Below are 21,142 nucleotides of genomic sequence, written 5' to 3'. Positions count from 1 at the left end.
TTCATAAGTTCAAATAGCCACCTGCAACTTCTCCTTTAAAAACATACATGGTTTTCCCTTGGCTTTTTTCTTTTTTAAAAGTCTTATTACATACAAGTGGTGGCAAAACTCTTTTGGCCTGAGGGCTGAATTCGCACTCGGGTCAAGCCTCTGAGACCACATGGCAGCAGTGAGTGTGGCACATAGGCATTATGCACCCTAAGCTCCAGACAAAAACATTCCTTTCTGAACAGGCCTTTGGCTGATTGTCATCCGATGCCCTTTTAAACCGTGTTGGGGAGGAGGGGAATAATTAGGATGTCCTTGTTTTTGTTTTGATTATGTATCTTGTGTTTCTATATTGGGATTTTATGTTGCGAACCTCCCTGAGGTGTGTGGGCATAGGACGGTATAAAAATTTAATAAATAATCAAAATAAGAATAGGCATGCAGCCCCCACCTTCTACAGCTGATCTGTGCTGAAGACCTGGAGGGGGGGTTATCACCTGGGCTGTGGAAGGTACCCCCAATTCTGTTTGGGGTCCAGTTTGATGATCCAGATCAGGCCACAGTCCAACCTGGACAAACCAGGACCCAACTCAGGACCCAGACCAAATGGGAGGGACATATATAGATAAAAGGTAAAGGGACCCCTGACCATTAGGTCCAGTCATGGCCGACTCTGGGGTTGTGGTGCTCATCTCGCTTTATTGGCCGAGGGAGCCAGCGTACAGCTTTCGGGTCACGTGGCCAGCATGACTAAGCCGCTTCTGGTGAACCAGAGCAGCGCACGGAAACGCCATTTACCTTCCTGCTGGAGTGGTACCTATTTATCTACTTGCACTTTGATGTGCTTTTGAACTGCTAGGTTGGCAGGAGCAGGGACCGAGCAATGGGAGCTCACCCCGTCATGGGGATTCGAACCGCCAGCCTTCGGATCAGCAAGCCCTAGGCTCTGTGGTTTAACCCACAGCGCCACCCGCGTCCCTCACGGACATATATAGGCCCTATTTAAAAATCAAGGTTTTAAACCCCGATTAAATGTGTCCTGTGGCATCGGTGGGAGACTATACAGGCATCATCTGCTCTCTCCCCCTTCTGACCACATTGAATCAGTGCTTTAAACTCTAATTTAAGATGTGGTTGGTGGCGAGGAGAGAAAGGAAGAAAGAGATGGTGCAGGCAACATCTCTGCCTGTATTGTCTCCTCCTCACTACCTGACCACCACCACCCTTTTGACAGCCCCAGATCACTGCAGGTGGACCTGAACTGCCTCAGAGTGATCTAGTGCTTCTTCGACCCACCCTGGACAAATCTCAGAGTGGCCCATATCGGCCCGATTTGGTTTGGGATCTGAGAATTGTATGGACTGGATGCAGAGACTTGCCGGTAAGTTATCAGCCTCTTCCCAGGCATCAAATGGCCAGCCTGATGAGCATAGAGGGAGCAAATTGCATCTCTACCAGGGCTCTGAGCTGAGAGGCGAAGGTGAAACCTCTCTGACCACTCTGCTGTGTTTACTGGAGAGCTTGGAGGGTTGATCTGGCCCGCAGTCTAGGGGTTAGCTGCTCTAGATAGGTACCAAGAGGAAAGTGTGGAAAAAGCAATCAGGGTGCTACATTGCAGATCTGTGCAAGAGAAAGTCTGCTAACCCAGCGTGAACTTTCCCACTTCCTTCTCCTCCCCATACTGCAGCCTCTCCTCAGGAAAAGGCACGTGATGTGCCCCTGGGGCTGCAGTAGCAGCAGCTAGGTCTCTGCTTGGCTGCTGTGAGTGTAGATACAATCAGACACATTTAAGAGATGTAAACTGATATATGATCAGGTTTCTGTGCTTTAAATTTTTTTAAAGCTTCTTCAGTTATCGTTTATACTAATCGTAAACTCAGTCTCTGAGGGACAGTGCTTTTATGTTTCAGAAGTACACAAATATCGTGGAAGCAAACTCTGAGGGAGTTGTTTGCTCCTTGGATGCTTTTGCTGCTAAATAGTATGTTTCTGCTTATGCTGATCTTGGGCTTTCACCAAGTACAGTGGTACCTTGGGTTACATACGCTTCAGGTTACATACGCTTCAGGTTACAGACTCCGCTAACCCAGAAATATTACCTCGGGTTAAGAACTTTGCTTCAGGATGAGAACAGAAATCGTGCTCCGGCGGCACGTCCGGCAAAGGGAAGGTCCGCTTGGCTAAAGTGGTGCTTCAGTTTAAGAACAGTTTCAGGTTAAGAACAGGCCTCCGGAACGAATTAAGTACTTAACCCAAGGTATCACTGTATGCTGCTAAGTCCACTCACCTTCACCGGTGGGCAGTGTTGTGGCCAGGCATCCGGGATCCTTAGTGATCCAGCCAGAGGGTAGAGGGATGCTGTGCATGTCATGCTGGTGCCCAGCCATGTCACACCCCTAGCTAGCCAATCAGTGCAGCTGGGGGTGTGGCCGCTGGCCGTTTAAGAAGAAGAAGATGAAGAAGAGTTTGGACTTGATATCCCGCCTTTCACTCCCCTTAAGGAGTCTCAAAGCGGCTAACGATCTCCTTTCCCTTTCTCCCCCCACAACAAACACTCTGTGAGGTGAGTGGGGCTGAGAGACTTCAAAGAAGTGTGACTGGCCCAAGGTCACCCAGCAGCTGCATGTGGAGGAGCGGGGAAGCGAACCCGGTTCACCAGATTACGAGTCCACTCCTCTTAACCACTATACCACACTGGCTCAATTGTGATGCAGCCGGGGGGCAGTAAGGGTATCCTGTTAAAGGGATCTGGGGGTGTGAATCATGTCTGAAGCCTGGACGTGGGCTGGGGCCATGCCATGACCCCAACGGGGATTCCGCGGGGTGCCACGATTTGATGCATGTCATAGGGCTCCCCCTACTGGTGGTTTACCCTTAGTGAGACTCCTTGCAGACGGGCAGAATATAGCCTGGTTTCACCCAATGCTTAGCCAAACTGCTCACATCTGTAACCAATAAAGTTGTGGCCTAATTTATCCCATGAACCTAAAATATCCATGTCTGTGTGTTTATTATCTAAGGGAACTGCGGGGCCCGGGGCCTTGGCACGCAACTCTCTCTGATTAGCCCTGTTTCGGCTGCAAAGCCATCACAACTCTGTGTCTTAAGTTTGCTCGTGTTGCTATATAGGCTTGCAGATGAGACCCCAAAAATGTATGCATTGCTTTTAACAAGTCTTCCTCCTCCTTCCTTCCCAGTTGCCCATACTGGCCTCCTCTGTGGTTAGCCTCTATTTCCTTGAGCTGACGGATGTCTTCAAGCCGGTTCACTCTGGATTCAGTTGCTATGACAGGAGTCTCAGTATGCCATACATCGAACCTTCACAAGAGGCTGTTCCTTTCCTGATGTTGCTCAGCTTGGCTTTTGCGGCACCTGCCATTACGGTGAGTTGCAGAACATCCCACTTACCCCTCTTAACAGCCTTTCAAACTACTGTCGGCGCATTGGCAGAAGAGCAGAGTTCACGTTTTCATCAGCGAATGCTTGAATAAATCAGCAAATGTTTGAATCGCACAGTTACATCTGCATACAAGAGTGATGTAGTGGTGGGCAAGGAGAGTGGTTGTTTTGTTTTTGTATTTATTATGTATTTTGTGTTGTTGTCTTGTATTTTTATGCTGTGACTAGCTCTGAGATCTATGGGTGAAGGGTGGTATAATAATAATAATAATAATAATAATAATAATAATAATAATAATAATAATAAAAATAATAATAAATAATTAGATAGATAGATGATAGATAGATAGATAGATAGATAGATAGATAGATAGATAGATAGATAGATAGAGGAAACTGCTCCCCTCTTTCTTCAGGAGGAGTGCAACCCCATCCAGATTAGGTGATCCACCTAATTAGAGGAGCAGCGTGGTGCAGTAGTTATAGTGTCAAACTAGGACCTGGGAGACCAGGGTTCGAATCCCCACTGGGTGATCTTGAGCCAGTCACTCACTCTCAGCTTCACCTACCTCACAGAGTTGTTGTGGGAATTAAATGAGGAGGACCATGCAAGCCACCTTGAGCCCCATGAAGAAAAAGGGAGGATATAAATGCAATCAATAACAGCTAAATAATTCAGAAACTGCTCACCCGGGGCTTATCCACACTTGCTTTTTGCCTCACTCTTTCCAGTCAGAGGCCTTCACTTTAAGGTTCTGTGTCTGAGTGTGGTGGTTTGTCTATTTGTTGCCCCCAACTTTCCCTGTGAAAACCCACTCTTTAAACCGGAATCGAAGCAAACATCAGAGTGGGTTTCCCACAGATTGCCATTTGCTCTGATGGAGCTTTAAAGAGCAATGTTAAACAAAATGCAAATTTAAGAATCCCCATCAGTTGCTCTTGGTCGAAGTGACACCTTCATAATGGCTGTGTGGAGACAGATCATGTTTTCGGAGGCTGTTTTTGACAGTAGCTCTCAGTTTATAGAATCCCCTAGGTCCCTTTCGCCATCTACATTCTTGAGGAATTATACAACCTCCGCTGCCCTTATTTTGCTGTAGGGGAAATAAGAAAAGCCCATTAAGATACGCAGTGCAGCAGGGAGAAGGTTATTGGGCTAGCAACAACGTCAGACCACTGAACTCTCCGCTCACCGCGCAGCAGGAAGTCTGCTGCATCAGCAGTCATGGGTTTCCACAGCTTTTAATTAAAGCTTCAACATGAAGTAAATAAATAACACCTCACCCACGTTGCTTCATACTTAAAATACATGGGGGTCACCCTGATTATTGGTAATTAGAATCCATTTCTTTATGGTTATACCTCCTCCCACAACAACAAAAGAGTGAGCATTAAATGTATATTCATGCATGTACATTCCTTGATGACAGGCAAGTAAACGTGTGGAAAGGTTTTGCATTTTGAATGCCATTGTGTGTCTGCGCTGCTAAATCTCTGATAGCTCAATTTACACCTTGGATGAATTTACTTTCATCAATAGTTGAACACACAGATGCGTACCAACCCTAAGGTTGTGGGTTTGTGGTTGGTTGTTGTTGTTTTTAACAGTCCATGAAGAACTGAAGAGAACTATTACATTCCAGTAGGTGCAAGAGAGATTAAGAACGAACATAGGTTCCTGTGCATTGATCTTGTGGTCGTTTCAGGCTTTGGGTAGGATATAATCTAAAAGAGCACTACTGAATTCTTCCCTCAGTGCATGAACAGCTTGTTGCGATTTTTGCTTAACAGGGAAAACTGTGGAGTGTTGTTGATTTTTATACTCACAAACCATTCAGTCAGCTTAAAGCAGGCATGGCCAAACTCGGCCCTCCAGCTGTTTTGGGACTACAACTCCCATCATCCCTAGCTAACAGGACCAGTGGTCAGGGATGATGGGAATTGTAGTCCCAAAACAGCTGGAGGGCCATGTTTGGCCATGCCTGGCTTAAAGGATGTTAAATCTAGAATGGCCCCGAAACCATGCCTTCTATTGCCAGTGTTTATGTGAGTGCTGTTGCTTATATAGGCAAAATGGTGTCCCACACACAGCCCCAGTGTTGGGGATAGGGCCAATGCAGGGCTATTTAGGCCTGGCCTGGCTTCAGCATGTTCATTCTACCCATCCTCCCATCCTTTATTCAGTACAGGCATTGCTGGTCACCATTTAGGGCCAAATTGGGAGGGGAGTCAACAGTTGATTGGCCTTGGTGGTTTTATTTTTCACTATTCTGTACTGATTTGCTGGCAGGTGTAATGAACAAAGATTAATCAATAAATAGGTTAAACTGGTGGTTAAATTGGTTAAACATTGGCAGGTAGGTTTCCAGAGGTTATCAGACAGTTAAGGTTGTAGTTCTGAGACTCGCCTTCAGGGCTGTGGGACTCACTGGCATGGTAAGAGACACCTTTGGGGCCAACGTGTAACATCAACCTATAATCCTGGGGGCCTCTTTATTCACCTGAAGGGTGGGGCTTAAGGGACAGGTTAGATGAAGTGGTACCCCTCACCTTTGGCAGGTTGGCTCACCCGCAGTTTGTTATGAGTAGGGAGTATGTCTCACCATTGTTCCCCTCTGCAGGTTGGTTGCGTTAAAATAACTGTGGCCCAATTCACCCAGCCTTGTGTTTTTGTCTCCTTCCTTCCATGTTTGGTCACTGAGCAGGGCAAGTTATTACAGCTCAGCCCTGATGGCAGTGTCAAAACAAGGCATTTCAAAATGTGAATTCTCCATCCAGCGATGAGTTTAATTTAGTGTCCTTGGGCATCACATTGTATCTTAGTATCTTAAGCTAACTACCTGGGAGTGTTGATGTGAAACAAAAATACAGATATCGGGGCTCTTTTGAAGAGGATGGTGTGGGTGCAGATGTTCTAATTGTGTTTATTAATATAGTCATATAATCAATCCAAGAAGCCCTAAAGCATGCCATTGTTAGAGAGATGGAACATATCCAAGATCAACCACTGTCCCTATCCCAACAGATCAAAATATCTCCCTTGCAAAACAATGAGTTTTCAAGACAGTGAAAATGCATTACATCTAACCTTGCCATGTTCTTGGAACAATGTTAACAGGCACAAATGAAGTTTGGTCTCTTATGACTATATGTGAGTCCTTCTAAACAAATCATGCTCTGGTTACATAATTGCCAGTGTTGCCTTGAACCCTTCCTTTGTCATAACAGATCATGGTGGGCGAAGGAATTCTCTACTGCTGCCTTTCAAAACGTCGGAATGGCATAGGAGCCGAGGCCAATATCAATGCGGGAGGCTGCAACTTCAACTCTTTCCTTAGGAGAGCCGTCCGATTTGTTGGTGGGTTTTGGCTCATGCCTTTGTTGAAGAATTTCTGGGTTTTGATTCATAAGAATCTTGCTGCTTTTAGTCTCTTTAAAAAAATAAATTGAAGGACATGTCAGATTTCAGATCTACAAGAATGTACCATGAGGGCTGGGTCAGACATTTTCATAAGTGATATACAGAGATGAAAAGAGACCACAAACATGCTCACAATCTAATAGGCATGACACAAAAGGGAGAAAGGGATGAGAAGGGAAGAGGAAAGTAAGATATTATTTCTGAGGTTATATAATCTCATCAGTATCATCCAATCTGGACAGGTAGGAATCCCTGCCTTTGCTTATGTTCAAAAATGTAAATATTTCTGCAGTATAAAATAGTACAGTCTAGGAAGGATATCTGAATTGGCCCTGACATCTGGAAATGTTAGCCTAAAAATAAATAAATCAGGAGGTTGCTTGATGGGCAGTAAATACAACACATCATAAGGAAAAGTAAACATTTTGATTGTAAAAAAAAAGAAGACTTATTATAGAACCCCTTTTACAAAAGAAAATGAGAAATAAATACACAGCTGCCAGTGATATTAATTTGGCATGGCTCTGTTTGAAATAAAGAATGAAAGTCTACAGCTAAAATCATTGGGGGAGGGGCCACACACATTGAGCAATTTCTTAGCTTCACACCACAAAGTGCTCAGTATCCATTTTCCACAGTGCATAATGTGTTCCTTTTCATTATAATATTGAACTGTTGCACAGTCCATTTACAAAGCACCCACCCTCTTCTCTCAGCACAGCTCATCCCACTGCTGCTTAAATCAGTGTGGTGTAACAGCAAGCGAATATAACTAGACATGTAGAGCTCCAGGTTCAAATCCCCACTCAGCCAAGAAGCTCATTTGATGACAAACATCATGTCTCAACCTTACCCTCCTCACAGGGTTCTTGTGGAGAAAGGTGGGGGGGGGGAGCACCGTGTATCCTGCTGTAAGATGGTTGAAGAGATGTAAATATCCTTTTTTTATTTAAAAAAACCCAACTAATTATGATACATCAATCATGCTATCCTGGGTATATGACCTTTATTACCAATAAAAATAGAATACATTCAAAAACAACAAATAGAAAGTAAAATTAATACTTGGTGGAAGCAAGTCTTGTTAAAATCATTGCGGCTTGCAGCTAAATTACATGTTTATAATTAGTTGAGCTACAAGGCCAGAACTTTGGGGAGAAGTCCAGACTGCGCAGAAGAGCCCCCAAACGCAGCAGGTCTTGCTTATCACATTTCAAAGTAAGTGAAATATTACACATGCCAGCCTGGTTTGCATACTGCACTAAACCATGGTTTATTGAACTGTAGCTTAGCTTTATATGTGAACCCCACTCAGCAGCTGCGCTGTGGTTTGCTTACTACCAACAAACCACAGTCTGAAGCCATGCTTTTTGTTGACTTAAGAACCTTGCTTTGTTTTCATTATAATAAAACAATGAACAGGGTGGTGATACAGTGACTACTGCAGTCGACACAAGATAATACCACCAAGGCAAATGTCCATAAAAATGGCAAAAGTAATTTCTTTCCTAAATAGGTTTTATATTAAACAATTGCAAATGCTGTAAATAAAGAGTCCACTTGTGATATACCAGTGGTTGAGTGCTCGGACGTCATTCTCGGACGTTTTGTCGCTAAAGAGTTTAGTCATCAGCCTCCTTTAGGTTTAACAAATTGAAAGACACTCTCCCCTTTCTATGCTCCTCCCAATGGAAACATGCAGATGGGGACAAAGCTTGATGACTAAGCTCTTTAGCAACAAAACTTCTGATTACTGGAATGATGTCCAAGCCCTGAACCACTGTTATATCAGAAGTGGACTCTTTATTACTGTGTTCGCAATTACTCGAAATAAAATCTGTTTTGGAAAGAGAAGAAATGAGCACTGAGCCACTGATATATGACAAGTGAACTCTTTCTTTACTGTGTCTGCTGTTGTTTAAGATAAAACATATTTGGGAAATAAACTACTTTTGCCATTTTTATGGATGTTTATTGTTTGTTTACAGATAGTTGTCTTGGTGATATTATCTTATTTTCATTATGGCTTGGTGTTACATGTGAATCCAGCAACTTTCCTTGCTCATGGTTTGTATGACACTCACCTGACTACAAAGGTGTTAATGAAGAGTCATGGGAAAACAAACCAGACTTTGGAGAAACAAGCCACGGCTTGTTGGATCATCTGTGGTACAACTTGTGGCTAGCCCATGGTTTGTTAAACAAACCATGCCTTAAACAAACCATGGTGTGAACCAGGCCACTCTCTAAAGAAGGGAGGCTCCCTTAAAGCCATTAAATCCTGATTACAGAATTACCTAACTGCACCAATGACCTTATCCATTTTTCACTGTTAATTGGGCATTGTTCTATTGATTCCAAGGGAGGCAAAGCACTCTATTATCCAGATTATGATCCCAAGGCTAGAAGCATGTTTTATTACACAAGCAAACTCCAACTGGGAAGCAAGTCTTAATGATGAAGCATCATTTAACTATGAGAACTTTACAATTGTGGAGTGTGCATGTGAAGATATAGCTGAGCTGTTATATACTAAATCTAAAGAGAGGTTTAGCTTTAAGCCATGACACATGGCTCTCTGTGAAAACACATATTGATTAAAATACGATAACCAAATGAAATTGTTCAATGGAGCCAGATTTGGGCCACAGGCCACCAGTTTGCCATCCCTTGACCTAGGATGAAGTGCTGTATCTATTTGGCCAAAGATGTTAAGGCTTCTCCCGCTTCACTTCTAGGTGTCCACGTCTTTGGCCTTTGTGCCACAGCTCTCATCACTGACATCATACAGCTGTCAACTGGGTATCAAACGCCATATTTCCTGACTGTATGCAAGCCTAACTATACATCACTCAACGTATCCTGCTCAGAAAATTCTTACATCGTGGAGGATATTTGCTCAGGAACCGATCCCATCATCATCAACGATGGAAGGTTAGACACAAAAAGATGGGGGAGGGGGAAAATATGATCTTTCATTGTTTATTATGTCTTGGGGTTTTTTTTTGGGGGGGGGGTTGTAGCTCAGTGGTAGAACATGTGTCTTGCATGCAGAAGGTCCTAAATTCAATCCCCATCATCTCCAGGGAGGGCTGCAAGAGATCCATGCCTGAAACTCTGGAGAGCCAGTGTAGATAAACAATCCTGAGCTAGATGGATTAATGTTCTGGCTCAGTTTAAGGCCACTTACTACAACCCAGTCAAAAATGTGCTGCCATCTGTTTTCATCCATAACTGTGGACCAAAATTTTCTGATAATATCTGAAAGCTTTTCTAAGACCTGGGCATGCTTACATGAATTTCATTCTCATGATTTAGATATATCATACCCAACTCCATTATGCATTAATATAGCCAAGAAGCAGCATTCAAGGGGAGAAGAGCAAGATGAAGGGGGGAGCTTTGCAGATAACAGCAGACTCTGTTTTCATTGGCTCTCATGAATCCATATGGCACAGATGGCAAGATGGCAGGGGGGAGGAGCAAGATCTGCTCCTCCAACCAAAGCTAGCATCACATTGACCAAGAAACGAGATATGGCTACTTCGTTATTTCCTTCACGATCCCTGATTAACATCTAGAGCTGCCAGTGGTTGCACACACTGTAGTTATTTGAGAGAGTTGTGCATCTGGGATTTGCAAAGGAGATGTGGGTACCTCCCTGCATTGTTTATTAGAAACTGGCTTCAAGGGGGATGATGGCCCCATAAAAACATAATGACTAATTATTATTATTATTATTATTATTATTATTATTATTATTATTATTATTAATTTGTATCCCACCCTCCCCAGCCAAAGACGGGCTCAGAGCGGCTAATAACAGTAAAAATAGCACAGTTTACATAAAATCACAGTCAATTAATTGAAATACATTCTAAAATCACTTCAGAATCAAATTAATGGCAACCATAAGGCTAGAGTTCTATGAAGATTACAGAAGGAGAGAGGGGGTCAGACTGTGCCTTGGCCAAAGGCCTGGTGGAACAGCTCTGACTTGCAGGCCCTGCGGAAAGATGTCAAGTCCCGCAGGGCCCTAGTCTCTTGTGACAGAGCGTTCCACCAGATTAGGGCCATGGCCAAAAAAGCCCTGGCTCTGGTTGAGGCCTGCCTAAGCATCCTGTGGTCCAGGATCTCCAAGATGTCCCCTCCGTGGGACATACCTGGAAAGGCGGTCCCATAGGTACGAGGGTCCTAGGCCGTATAGGGCTTTAAAGGTCTCGCCACGGCATTCTGCACCCGCTGGAGTTTCTGGGTCAGTCTCAAGGGCAGCCCCACGTAGAGTGAGTTACAACACACATTCGTAGGAGAGGACTGAAATTTGGGGCAGGGATTGCATGAATTATTCAGAGAAGACAAACACAGAAAGGCTAGCATCAAATATGTGGCTTGACCTCTTCACTCCCCAGAGCCTCCCCAATAACGCAGGGAACCAGTGCAGGGAAGAGTGTTCTTGCGTCCATGTGATACTTGTGGGTTTCTGATTGGCCACTGTGAGAAAAGGGTGCTGGACTAGATAGGCCATTGCCTTGCCTTACTTCCTCATGTGCTTAACAGTGACTTCCCATCACTTTGGCATACAAAGCTGGTCCAGGCATTAGGCAGGGTGAGGCTGCTGCCTCAGGCAGTGGAAGCCCACACATTGGCACTCCTAAACACATCCCTCCTGCCCTGCCACTTCCAGCGCTGATTTTGGGAAAGATTGTATCCATTTTGGCACGACATTGCCTGAAATGGATGACAGCAGCGCTCCTCCAACAGCGGATGTGGCAGAGTGCACTGCGGCAGCAGAGTCAGCAGTGGCGGCGGCAGGTATGCTGGTGGCAGCAGCAGCAGGGCAAGGCAGCCCTGTTTTGCCTAATGTTATGTACTGAGTTGAATAGGATCCAAAATGCAGCAGTCTGATTGGTCCACAGGAGCCACCCAATCCAGCTCCAGGTGGAAGTGAACCCGCAACCTGATTAGCCTACAGGAGAATCCCGGAATTAGCCAATCACGTGGGGCCCATTGTGTAAATAATGTATATAAAGCGGACATTCTGAGGGAACTTCCATTCCTCCTCACCACTATGAGCTGAATAAAGAGCATGAAATCCACTCTCGACTCTGAGTATATTTCACCTATAGTGCCTCCCCTGGACACATCACATACCATGTGTTGCCATCTATTTATATTCCGCAAGTGCAAAAAGTCAGTACAAATTCTGCCGCTTTTCCACTCTGCCGCTTTTCTGCCAATCATAGTAGTACCATTTTTCTTTACAGAGTTGTTGTACGTTTTTTTGGCAGAAGTTCTTAAAACCTGCCCATGGCGGGGGATCTTTATAACAATTGCCTTTTTTTCCCTTCCCCCTTTTTTTTGGGGGGGGGCATTCTTTTAAGAGGAAGCAGGTGTTAAAACGTGGCTTCAAGAGACAAAAGTTCAAAAAAAAGTGATGTTAAGCATCATTCCCAGCCACTTGCTCCCTAAAATTTTCCTGCCTCACTTTGCAGTTGTTTTATCACCCAAAACAGTTCTGTGCTTCTGAACATTTAGTGCAAAATACACATAATAATGTATGCATTTGTGAAAATATACAAAAATGTGCTCTTTGATGAAAAAATGTTTTGCAAAATGGGACTATTGGGGAAAATTGCATACACACACACACACACACACACACACACATATATGCAAATAGATGTGCAAATGTGGAGAATTGAACTTAAGACTGGAAAACTGAAATAGCGAAAGAAGCTGAAATCGGCAGATCCGCCTATATCTATGTTCAAATGATAAGCATCAATATCATTTAATTATGCGGTTCCGATCACATGATAAAGATCAAGTGATGCCTTGCATGTGTGAAAGGGCCATTACAGCTCCGACAGACAAGACATTCATTTTCATTCACATCATGCTTCTCTATTTAGCTGCAAATCATCCCATACGGAGCAATGAAGGATAGAGAAATCAAGTGATACACATGTATGTATGAGCCTGGCCTTAAGTGGGGAGAGAGATCTCTCCACTGTTGAAATTAATGGATTTCACCCAACATTAGTCATACTCAGAGTAGGTCCATTTGAAGTAATGGGGATGCCTAACTTAAATCCATTATATATCTATAACTATAGATAGATAGATAGATAGATAGATAGATAGATAGATAGATAGATAGATGATAGATATATACATACACTCTCTCTCTCTCTCTCTCTCTCTCTCTCTCTCTATATATATATATATATATATATATATATATATATATATAATTCCAGTAGCACCTTAGGGACCTAATAAGTTTGTTCTGGGTATGAGCTTTCGTGTGCATGCACACTTCTTCAGATACTTCAGATGCATGCACACGAAAGCTTATACCCAGAACAAATTTAGTTGGTCTCTTAAGGTGCTGCTGGACATTTTTTTATATATTTTGACTGCGTCAGACCAACCCAGATGCCTACCTGAATTAAGTCCATTAATCCTGAATTAAGTCCATTAATTCAAGAAGTCTATTCTGAGCAGAATTTATTTGGATGCAACCCAATGGCGATAATTACTCAAACTTTTTTTCCTAGATTGTTGTGCATTACAGATTCTTCTGTGTAATTGTAGAATCTGTCCATTGCAATACGTAAATCAAAACCCACATTATTTGAGACCACAGGTTTACTCTGTTAATGGTGCCTAAATTCCACATTCTCTCCAGTACACTGAACGGGTTTTTTTTAAAAAGCCCTATAGCGTGATGATATTACAGCTTGTAAGTTAAATATGATTACAATACTGGACCACCCAGTGCTTTGGTTATTTTTAAATCAGCCCTTGCGGAATGTATTTTTAAGTGAGAAATTTAATTTGGGTGTCCTTCCTTTGCAGAAAGTCATTCCCTTCGCAACACGCCACCCTGGCAGCATTTGCAGCTGTGTACGTTTCGGTGAGTAATTAAGCCTCTTTGCAATAATGTGGACAAAAGGGTAAAGTCTGAATGTCATTTCATGTCTTGTTTAAAGCAGGAAGGTTGAGACTGCAGGTGCCAAGCGTCCCCCCACAAAAGAAGCAGGAAAAAACTTTTTCTCTGCTCCCCCATTTATTTATTTATGGAGGCCTGAAATAGAAAAAAGCGGGAATCAGGGCTGAAATTAGAGGGTAAAATTTTATGAAATTGGTTTTTTTTAAATTTCAGAATAAGTCAAGTACTTCTTAAAATGCCACCAATTCACATTAATGCAGATCAGATGCCTCTAACCTCGGCATCAAATGAATGAAACTGAAAAAGAGTTGAGAAGTTTGTGTTAATTTCTACAAACTTTCCATGTTCTGAAGCCCATGGAGTTCAAAGCGAAAGCTCAGGATGAGAAGCTATGGACCTTTCAGGCTTAAGGAGAGGCACATTACTAGCTCATTAAGGAAACAAGAAAGCAAACCATCCCACCTGGGAGATTTAACTAAATTGCTTTTTTTAATGTTTTGTTTTGTTTTAAAGATGTACTTCAATTCCACGTTAACTGACTCCTCTAAACTTCTGAAACCGCTCCTAGTATTTGCCTTTATCATCTGTGGGATTATATGTGGACTGACTCGCATCACCCAGTACAAAAACCACCCAGTTGATGTTTACTGTGGCTTTTTAATTGGAGGTGGAATTGCCCTGTATTTGGTAAGTAGACTGGAATTGTGCAGAGATGCCTGCGTTTGGGTAGCTAAATGCCCTACAAATAATAAATATTTTGTTTCACTTTTATTTGTAATAGATTCTGTTCTGCGCGATACTGTAGAACGGAGGTTTTCAACCTTTTTGAGTCCATGGCTCCCTTGACCAACTGCATTCTTTTTTGCAGCTGTGGGGCATTGTGCTCTAAGCCTTAGAAGCCCAGTTATGTCACCCTTGCTAGTGTGGTGTAGTGGTTAAGGGCGGTGGACTCATACTCTAGTGAACCGGGTTCGTGTCTCCACTCCTCCATATGCAGCTGCTGGGTGACCTTGGGCCAGTCACACTTCTCTGAAGTCTCTCAGCCCCACTCACCTCACAGAGTGTTTGTTGTGGGGGAGGAAGGGAAAAGGAGATTGTTAGCTGCTTTGAGACTCCTTAGGGTAGTGATAAAGTGGGATATCAAATCCAAACTACTCCTCCTCCTCCTTCTTCTCCTCCTCCTCTTCTTCTTCTTCTTCTTCTTCTTCTTCTTCTTCTTAGTTGAAACTAAGTTGAAACTAATCTAACCTCCTTGAGGCTCAGGACCTCCAAAGTGTTGTTATTTGTGGACCTTAAGGCATACCAGGAGAGGCGGTATGAAGGCACCAAGTTGGGGAACGTCAGCCTAAAATCACCACCCAGCACGCATTGAGACAAGTGCCTGAACACTGATACCATTAAAATGGATAAGGCCAGCTGTAGCAGCCTTATATCATTTATAAAGCCCATTTGGAGTACACGTATGATGAACTTGGCGTTCTTCAAACTTGAGACTTGTTTTTGTCCTTAGAGAGTGCAATGCATTTTCTTTTTAATGGACCACTGAATGTGTAGAGTGAAGCTCAAGCTCCTGCCGAGGTTCTGCACAAATTGATTTGAAACTGATGAATTTGTCTCTCGCCAAGATATTGCATTACATGGCTATTAAGCAACAGAAAGGGCATAACCTTTGAGCAGAAAACTAATCAGGTTGAGGCCACGATCGGTAAATCAGGCTGGTGTGACTGTAAAATTGAGTGTGAGGGACAGGAGTTATCCCAAAGCTGAAAATGAATATGAAATAGCAGTATTTACATTAAGAAAAATAATCTTTTGAGAATTCTTTGAAATTTATGTTCAGCAACGTTGATAACTTGCCTCGGATTGATTTTTGTCCTAACTCATTTACTGGTGAATTATGATGAGAAATCATCACCTTATCACAAACTTAAATGGAAAATGATAGCATTTTTAGTAGGTTATTGCTTTTATTTCCATTCTTCTTCATTTTAAGCCACATTGTTTAGTAAATGATGCACTCAAAATGGTTTTTGATTTGGAGGTAAGCTCTGTTGAAACATCAGTGGATGCTTCCCACAGTGGTCGAGATCCAGAGGACGGTTTGGCTTAACCCAAGCACCCAGCAAGGGCTTTGAAAGGCTGATGTTTCTTGCCCAGAAGTAGCCCATCTGGCAAGCAACTTTTGAAATTTAAATTATGGGATGTTTCAAAACAATTGGTGAAGCCTGTTGTTTGGAGCAGAGCGGGGAACAGAATCCCACTGGGCATGCCCAAGATATTAAAATATGTCAAGGCGACATTTCCAGAAATGTCCTGCAATTTGCTGGCCTGTCTGTGTTAGTCTTTTGAGACATATTAGAACCAAGACTTCATAAAGTGGATTCTCATTCTAGCTTCTGCACACACAGTCACTGAATGTCAATAACATCCAAATATTTATTTTTCATAATGGGATCCTGTGTTTTCTTCTCCCAATGCCAGGGCCTGTATGCTGTGGGGAACTTCCTGCCGAGCGAAGACAATATGTTCAACCAGAACCCGCACAGAGAACCGTTAAGGTCTTTGACTGACCTGAGCCAAGATCCCAGTCGAATTTTACCAGGGAAAAACGGAAGCGGCAATGACGTCATCCCCCCTCACCATGCCGAGAGTATGTTAAACAGGAACCACAGGGACACTGGCTCCCTGACCAACCTCAAAAGGGCAAATGCCGACGTAGAAATTATAACGCCGCGAAGTCCAATGGGGAAGGAGAACATGGTGACTTTCAGCAACACACTGCCGAGAGCCAACACGCCTGCGATGGAAGAGTCAGCTCGTCGGAACGCAACCATCCATGCATCTATGGATTCTGCCCGCTCCAAACAGCTTCTGTCCCAGTGGAAGAACAAGAATGAAAGCCGGAAGTTGTCCCTGCAGGTGATAGAGACGGATTCTGGGCAGTCACCACCTCGAGCAATTGAGATGAGGTCTAGCTCTGAGCCATCCAGGGTTGGCGTTAATGGCGATCACCATGGGCCTCCCAGTCAGTACCTGAAAATCCAGCCCGGCAGCATGCCAGGCTGCAATAGCGTTGGCCTTTCTGGTGGGCCAAGAGTTTCTATTCAGTCCCGGCCGGGTTCTTCACAGCTTGTCCACATCCCCGAAGAAACGCAGGAGAATGTGAACACGTCTCCCAAAACGAGCTCCGCCCGAGCTAAGTGGTTGAAAGCCGCCGAGAAGACTGTCGGGTGTAGAAGCAACAGCCAGCCGAGGATCATGCAGGTCATCGCCATGTCAAAGCAGCAAGGCGTCCTTCAGGGCAGCCCAAAGAGCTCCGACGGCAGCACGGTCACCTGCACGGGCTCCATCCGATACAAAACCTTGACGGACCACGAGCCGAGCAGCATCGTGCGAGTCGAAGCCCACCCCGAAAACAACAGGCCCATCATTCAGATGCCTTCGGAAGGCGAAGGAAGTGGCTCGTGGAAATGGAAAGCTCCCGAGAAAGGAAGCCTTCGTCAGACGTATGAGCTCAATGATCTCAACAGAGACTCGGAGAGCTGCGAATCTTTGAAAGACAGTTATGGATCCGGGGACAGAAAAAGAAGTAACATCGACAACAGTGAGCACCACCATCACGGGATGACGACGATCAGGGTCACGCCAGTGGAAGGCAGCGAGATTGGCTCAGAGACCCTGTCTGTTTCCTCCAGCCGTGATTCTACGCTTCGGAGGAAAGGTAATATCATTTTGATTCCTGAAAGAGGAAGCAGCCCGGAGAATACCAGGAACATCTTCTACAAGGGAACATCCCCCACAAGAGCTTACAAAGAATGAGGCTCGGTGCATCCACCCAGCCATGCCACTGACAATCGACACCGTTTGGTACTAGCTTTGTGCTCTCTCTACTTTTGAGCTGATGCCGAAATATTCTTGATGTGCCAAAATATCGACCATCAGCCTGACCATTTTTGGATGTTGCTGATGTGTAGTGATTGTGCATGAATTTGTGGGTTTCATGTTGCAGTGGAGGGGGAGGGGGGAGCACAAATGCAAGAACCTATCGAACGGGATGCTTCCTAACAGGTTTTTCTTTTCCCCCAGACTCAAAATGTTTTTCCAATGGGAACAATGTCAACAAAAACAGCAATCTTAAATACAGACACCTTATTTCCTGAATGTGCCAACTTTTTGATTTATATATGTCTAAGGACAATGGGCAAAAGGTGTACTATCAGTGTTGTACTTCACCTTTGCGGGTTTTGCACCAAAATTTAATACAAGTCGGTGCTGATTCTAACTTTACTTTTACTTTTACTTTTTTAGTAAACTTACATACCTGTTCATTGCTACAGACACATGACGTTTTGATGTGTAATTCCTTTCCAAGTGATATTGCTGAAAATATGATGCTGGCTGCATTCATTTAGAGTAGAAAAATATTGACAGCTTTGTTATAGTGGGTATTTCACATTAAAAGATTGCAAAGGTTTTGTGTAGTTTTTTGAAATGTTTACTGGAACAAAAAAAAATGTGAATGATACTCCATGAAAATGGAAACATTTTCTCTTCTGGTTAATTTTTGTGTTTCTTTCCGAAATTTGTTTAGTTTCAGGTGCTACAAAGAGGTCACTTCTCAGTGAACTAATCTGGGACTAGTTGAAATAGCATGGGATTTTTTAAAAACAAACAAACAGGGATCTCTTAGAGCACTGGTTAACACTTCATTTTTAACAGTTTCTCGATTTGTCTCATTGCTTATCTTTCCTAATTTTTATTCATTATTGACTATCTAGTGTTTCACTCTGATAATTGCTACTATGTTGTAAAGATGGGGGGATTATAATTCAGGCTTCTGAATCAATTAGCTGGATTGGCCATAGGTATCGGGGCCTCCTAGACAAGATTTGGGCCTGTTTGTACCCTCCTCCAGAACCTGAGCCACATTCTCTGCCTTCGGAGATGACCTGAACTTGATTAAGAATGCCAAGCAATCCTAATGCGCTTACCTTAACTTCCTTTTAGCTAGTAAAACCGTCATGGGGTTGACCTGAAACAGCATCAGTGAAATTACTGGGTGTTTAAGTTGCGAGGTCCTATCCCAGATGGGTTTTTGCCATCATAAAGACTCAAAGTAAGGCGACCTTAAGCAGGTACAGTATTTTATCCTGTATCCCTGCACCACTGTGGCAGTTTAGCCTTCCTCTGAGTTATTTAAGATCCCATAAGGCAAACCTGATGAGGGTAGTGTCAGGGAACGAGACATCTGGTAATCTCTTTGGGCATAATACCATAGACAGAAGTCCCAGTCCAATGGATGGGCTAACCCTGTAATTTGTGGGAAACTGCTGATGAAACACGTATTTGAGCTCACTCCAAGACGTTGTTCCATCACTTGTTTGGCTTGGCACATAATGCCCATTAAGCTACTCCTAGAATGTTCATTGGGGTTGTTGTTATTTTGAGATTTGGAATGGCCCGCAACAGCCAAATTAATACACAAGTGCTGTATTGTACCACAAATTAGATTCAGTGGATATTCTCATTAAACATACTTTTCAGTTAGGGATTTGAAAAGCCTTTCCTTGCTGTGAACTCATCCTGAGGAGAGGAGATGCTGCCGAGATTATTTTCTAAGGAGAAAATTGACTGGTTTGGAATTGGGATGACAATCGCAGCCTGCTTGGCTAATGATCAGGGATGATGGCAATTGTAAACTGAAGTGTTTTGCCCTAAATCATACAGAATGTAGCTAATGGAGATATCTAGGGATAGACAAACCACACTATTTTTTATCTGAGACATTTTATTTTTCACTCCGTCCCTTCCATGTTTCTGCATTAGTTTGCTATTTCTTTTATAAAAATCTGATATGAAAATTCACATTTAAATGTGACTTTTAAAACCTATTTCTCTCAAAATATGATTTTTTTTAAAGAAAAGATACAAATGTTAAAGTGTATTTTAAAACACATTTTTAAACATTTTGATACTTTCAGTTTTGCCAAGAACTGCATCAGAATATTCAAGAAGTGCAAAATCTGTAGTGAAACAAAATTCCAATCTCCACATTAATCTGGAGACATGGATAAGATCAATTCATATCAGAAACTCACAAAGATCAAATTCTGTGAATGCCTCTTGCAGTAGTCAGCTAGAAATGTTGAAAGTCACAGGAGCATCTACCATTTGGAAAACCTGCAGACCTATCCAGAATCCAATGACCTCAAAATACTTGGAGTTGTACCCAACTAAGTCCTACTCAGAGTGGATTGATTGAAAATAATGGACCTAAAAAAGTTGTGTCCATTATTTTCAGTGAGTCTATTCCAAGCAAAACTAGCACTGGATACAACCTTTGGATGCTAATGATTTTCCTCCTCCTTATTTTTTTATTTTGTTTAAAATATTGGTAGGCCACCTTTCTGAGTAAAACCCACTCAGTACTATAAAATAACAGACAAAAATACAGTGGGTATAAAGATACAAAGTTAATCTGATTATTCAATCACATACATGTGTTCTTGGAAGTACAAACCTCACTGGGTTCAGTGGGACTTACTTCCAGGTATCTGTGTATAGGATTGCAGCCATTTCCCTTGCCAAGGAGCCCAGTGGCATTTCCCCCTCACCACAGCTGTGAAGTAAATTAGACGGAGATATCGATTTGCCCAAGATCACCCAGTTTCACAGCTGAGCTATGCATTCACACCTTGCCCCCATCGAAAGCTAGTCTCTGGGGTCCTAAAACAGAGGTCATTCCCAGTTTTCCTACCTGAGAGCCTTTCACACTTGCCCGGACAGTGACAGAACTGAGGTTTCATACCTGCGAAACGCGCTCTCCTGCGCTATCTTCAGGTAACGGCTCGAAAACCCCATGTCAGTCCCATGCAACAGTATTTAGCAGGCAATGACTTGTGCAGAAACAAAAGCCCCATATGCAGTGACTTCAGAGAGCAGGTTGGGTTTAGCATTTCTCATCTGGATTCGATTCAAAGGCACCATTAACCATACCATTTTGCGCCCATGAGTGCGCCGCGCTGAGAACTGGGGTGGATATCCAGTTGTATCTCCACATCCCATTTCAACAGACCCTGTGTCAGTTGCCATCCATGCAAATTTCCAATCCAGCTCAGGAACCAAGTATGCCGCCCTGATCGCTGGATGCAGGCATCCGGCCAGCAGATTGTCATATCCAGCACTTTCTTGCACCCAAAGATCCCAACGTTTTTAGAAAATCTGCATACAGATCTACCTAGCCGGGTTGGGGGTGACTGTTTTCCATATACAGTATTTATAAGCATTTTTAAAAAACTATAAAACAACCCAAGCAGATCTGCTTGGTATTGACCTTTCCCTCCCACTTTTTTTTACAAAAAATATTGCAAACACTTGGC

At 43.2% G+C, this 21,142-nt stretch overlaps 1 protein-coding gene across 1 annotated transcript in view; it reads left to right on the top strand.

Moving 5' to 3' along the window:
• The window catches only part of PLPPR4 (phospholipid phosphatase related 4), a 37,609-nt gene extending 17,932 nt beyond the window's left edge, over positions 1-19,677 (top strand). The window contains exons 2-7 of the mRNA XM_081193999.1: positions 3,186-3,371; positions 6,616-6,745; positions 9,547-9,742; positions 13,670-13,727; positions 14,277-14,450; positions 16,245-19,677. Coding sequence (XP_081050125.1) covers positions 3,186-3,371; positions 6,616-6,745; positions 9,547-9,742; positions 13,670-13,727; positions 14,277-14,450; positions 16,245-17,582 — 2,082 coding nt within the window. The 3' untranslated portion in view covers positions 17,583-19,677. The remainder of the gene's footprint in view (positions 1-3,185; positions 3,372-6,615; positions 6,746-9,546; positions 9,743-13,669; positions 13,728-14,276; positions 14,451-16,244) is intronic.
• Positions 19,678-21,142: the final 1,465 nt, after the last annotated feature.

The sequence above is a fragment of the Podarcis bocagei genome (assembly GCF_964188305.1).
Source record: "Podarcis bocagei genome assembly, chromosome: 5".
In the NCBI taxonomy this organism is placed as follows: domain Eukaryota; kingdom Metazoa; phylum Chordata; class Lepidosauria; order Squamata; family Lacertidae; genus Podarcis; species Podarcis bocagei.
This window is presented reverse-complemented; position numbering and strand designations above follow the sequence as displayed.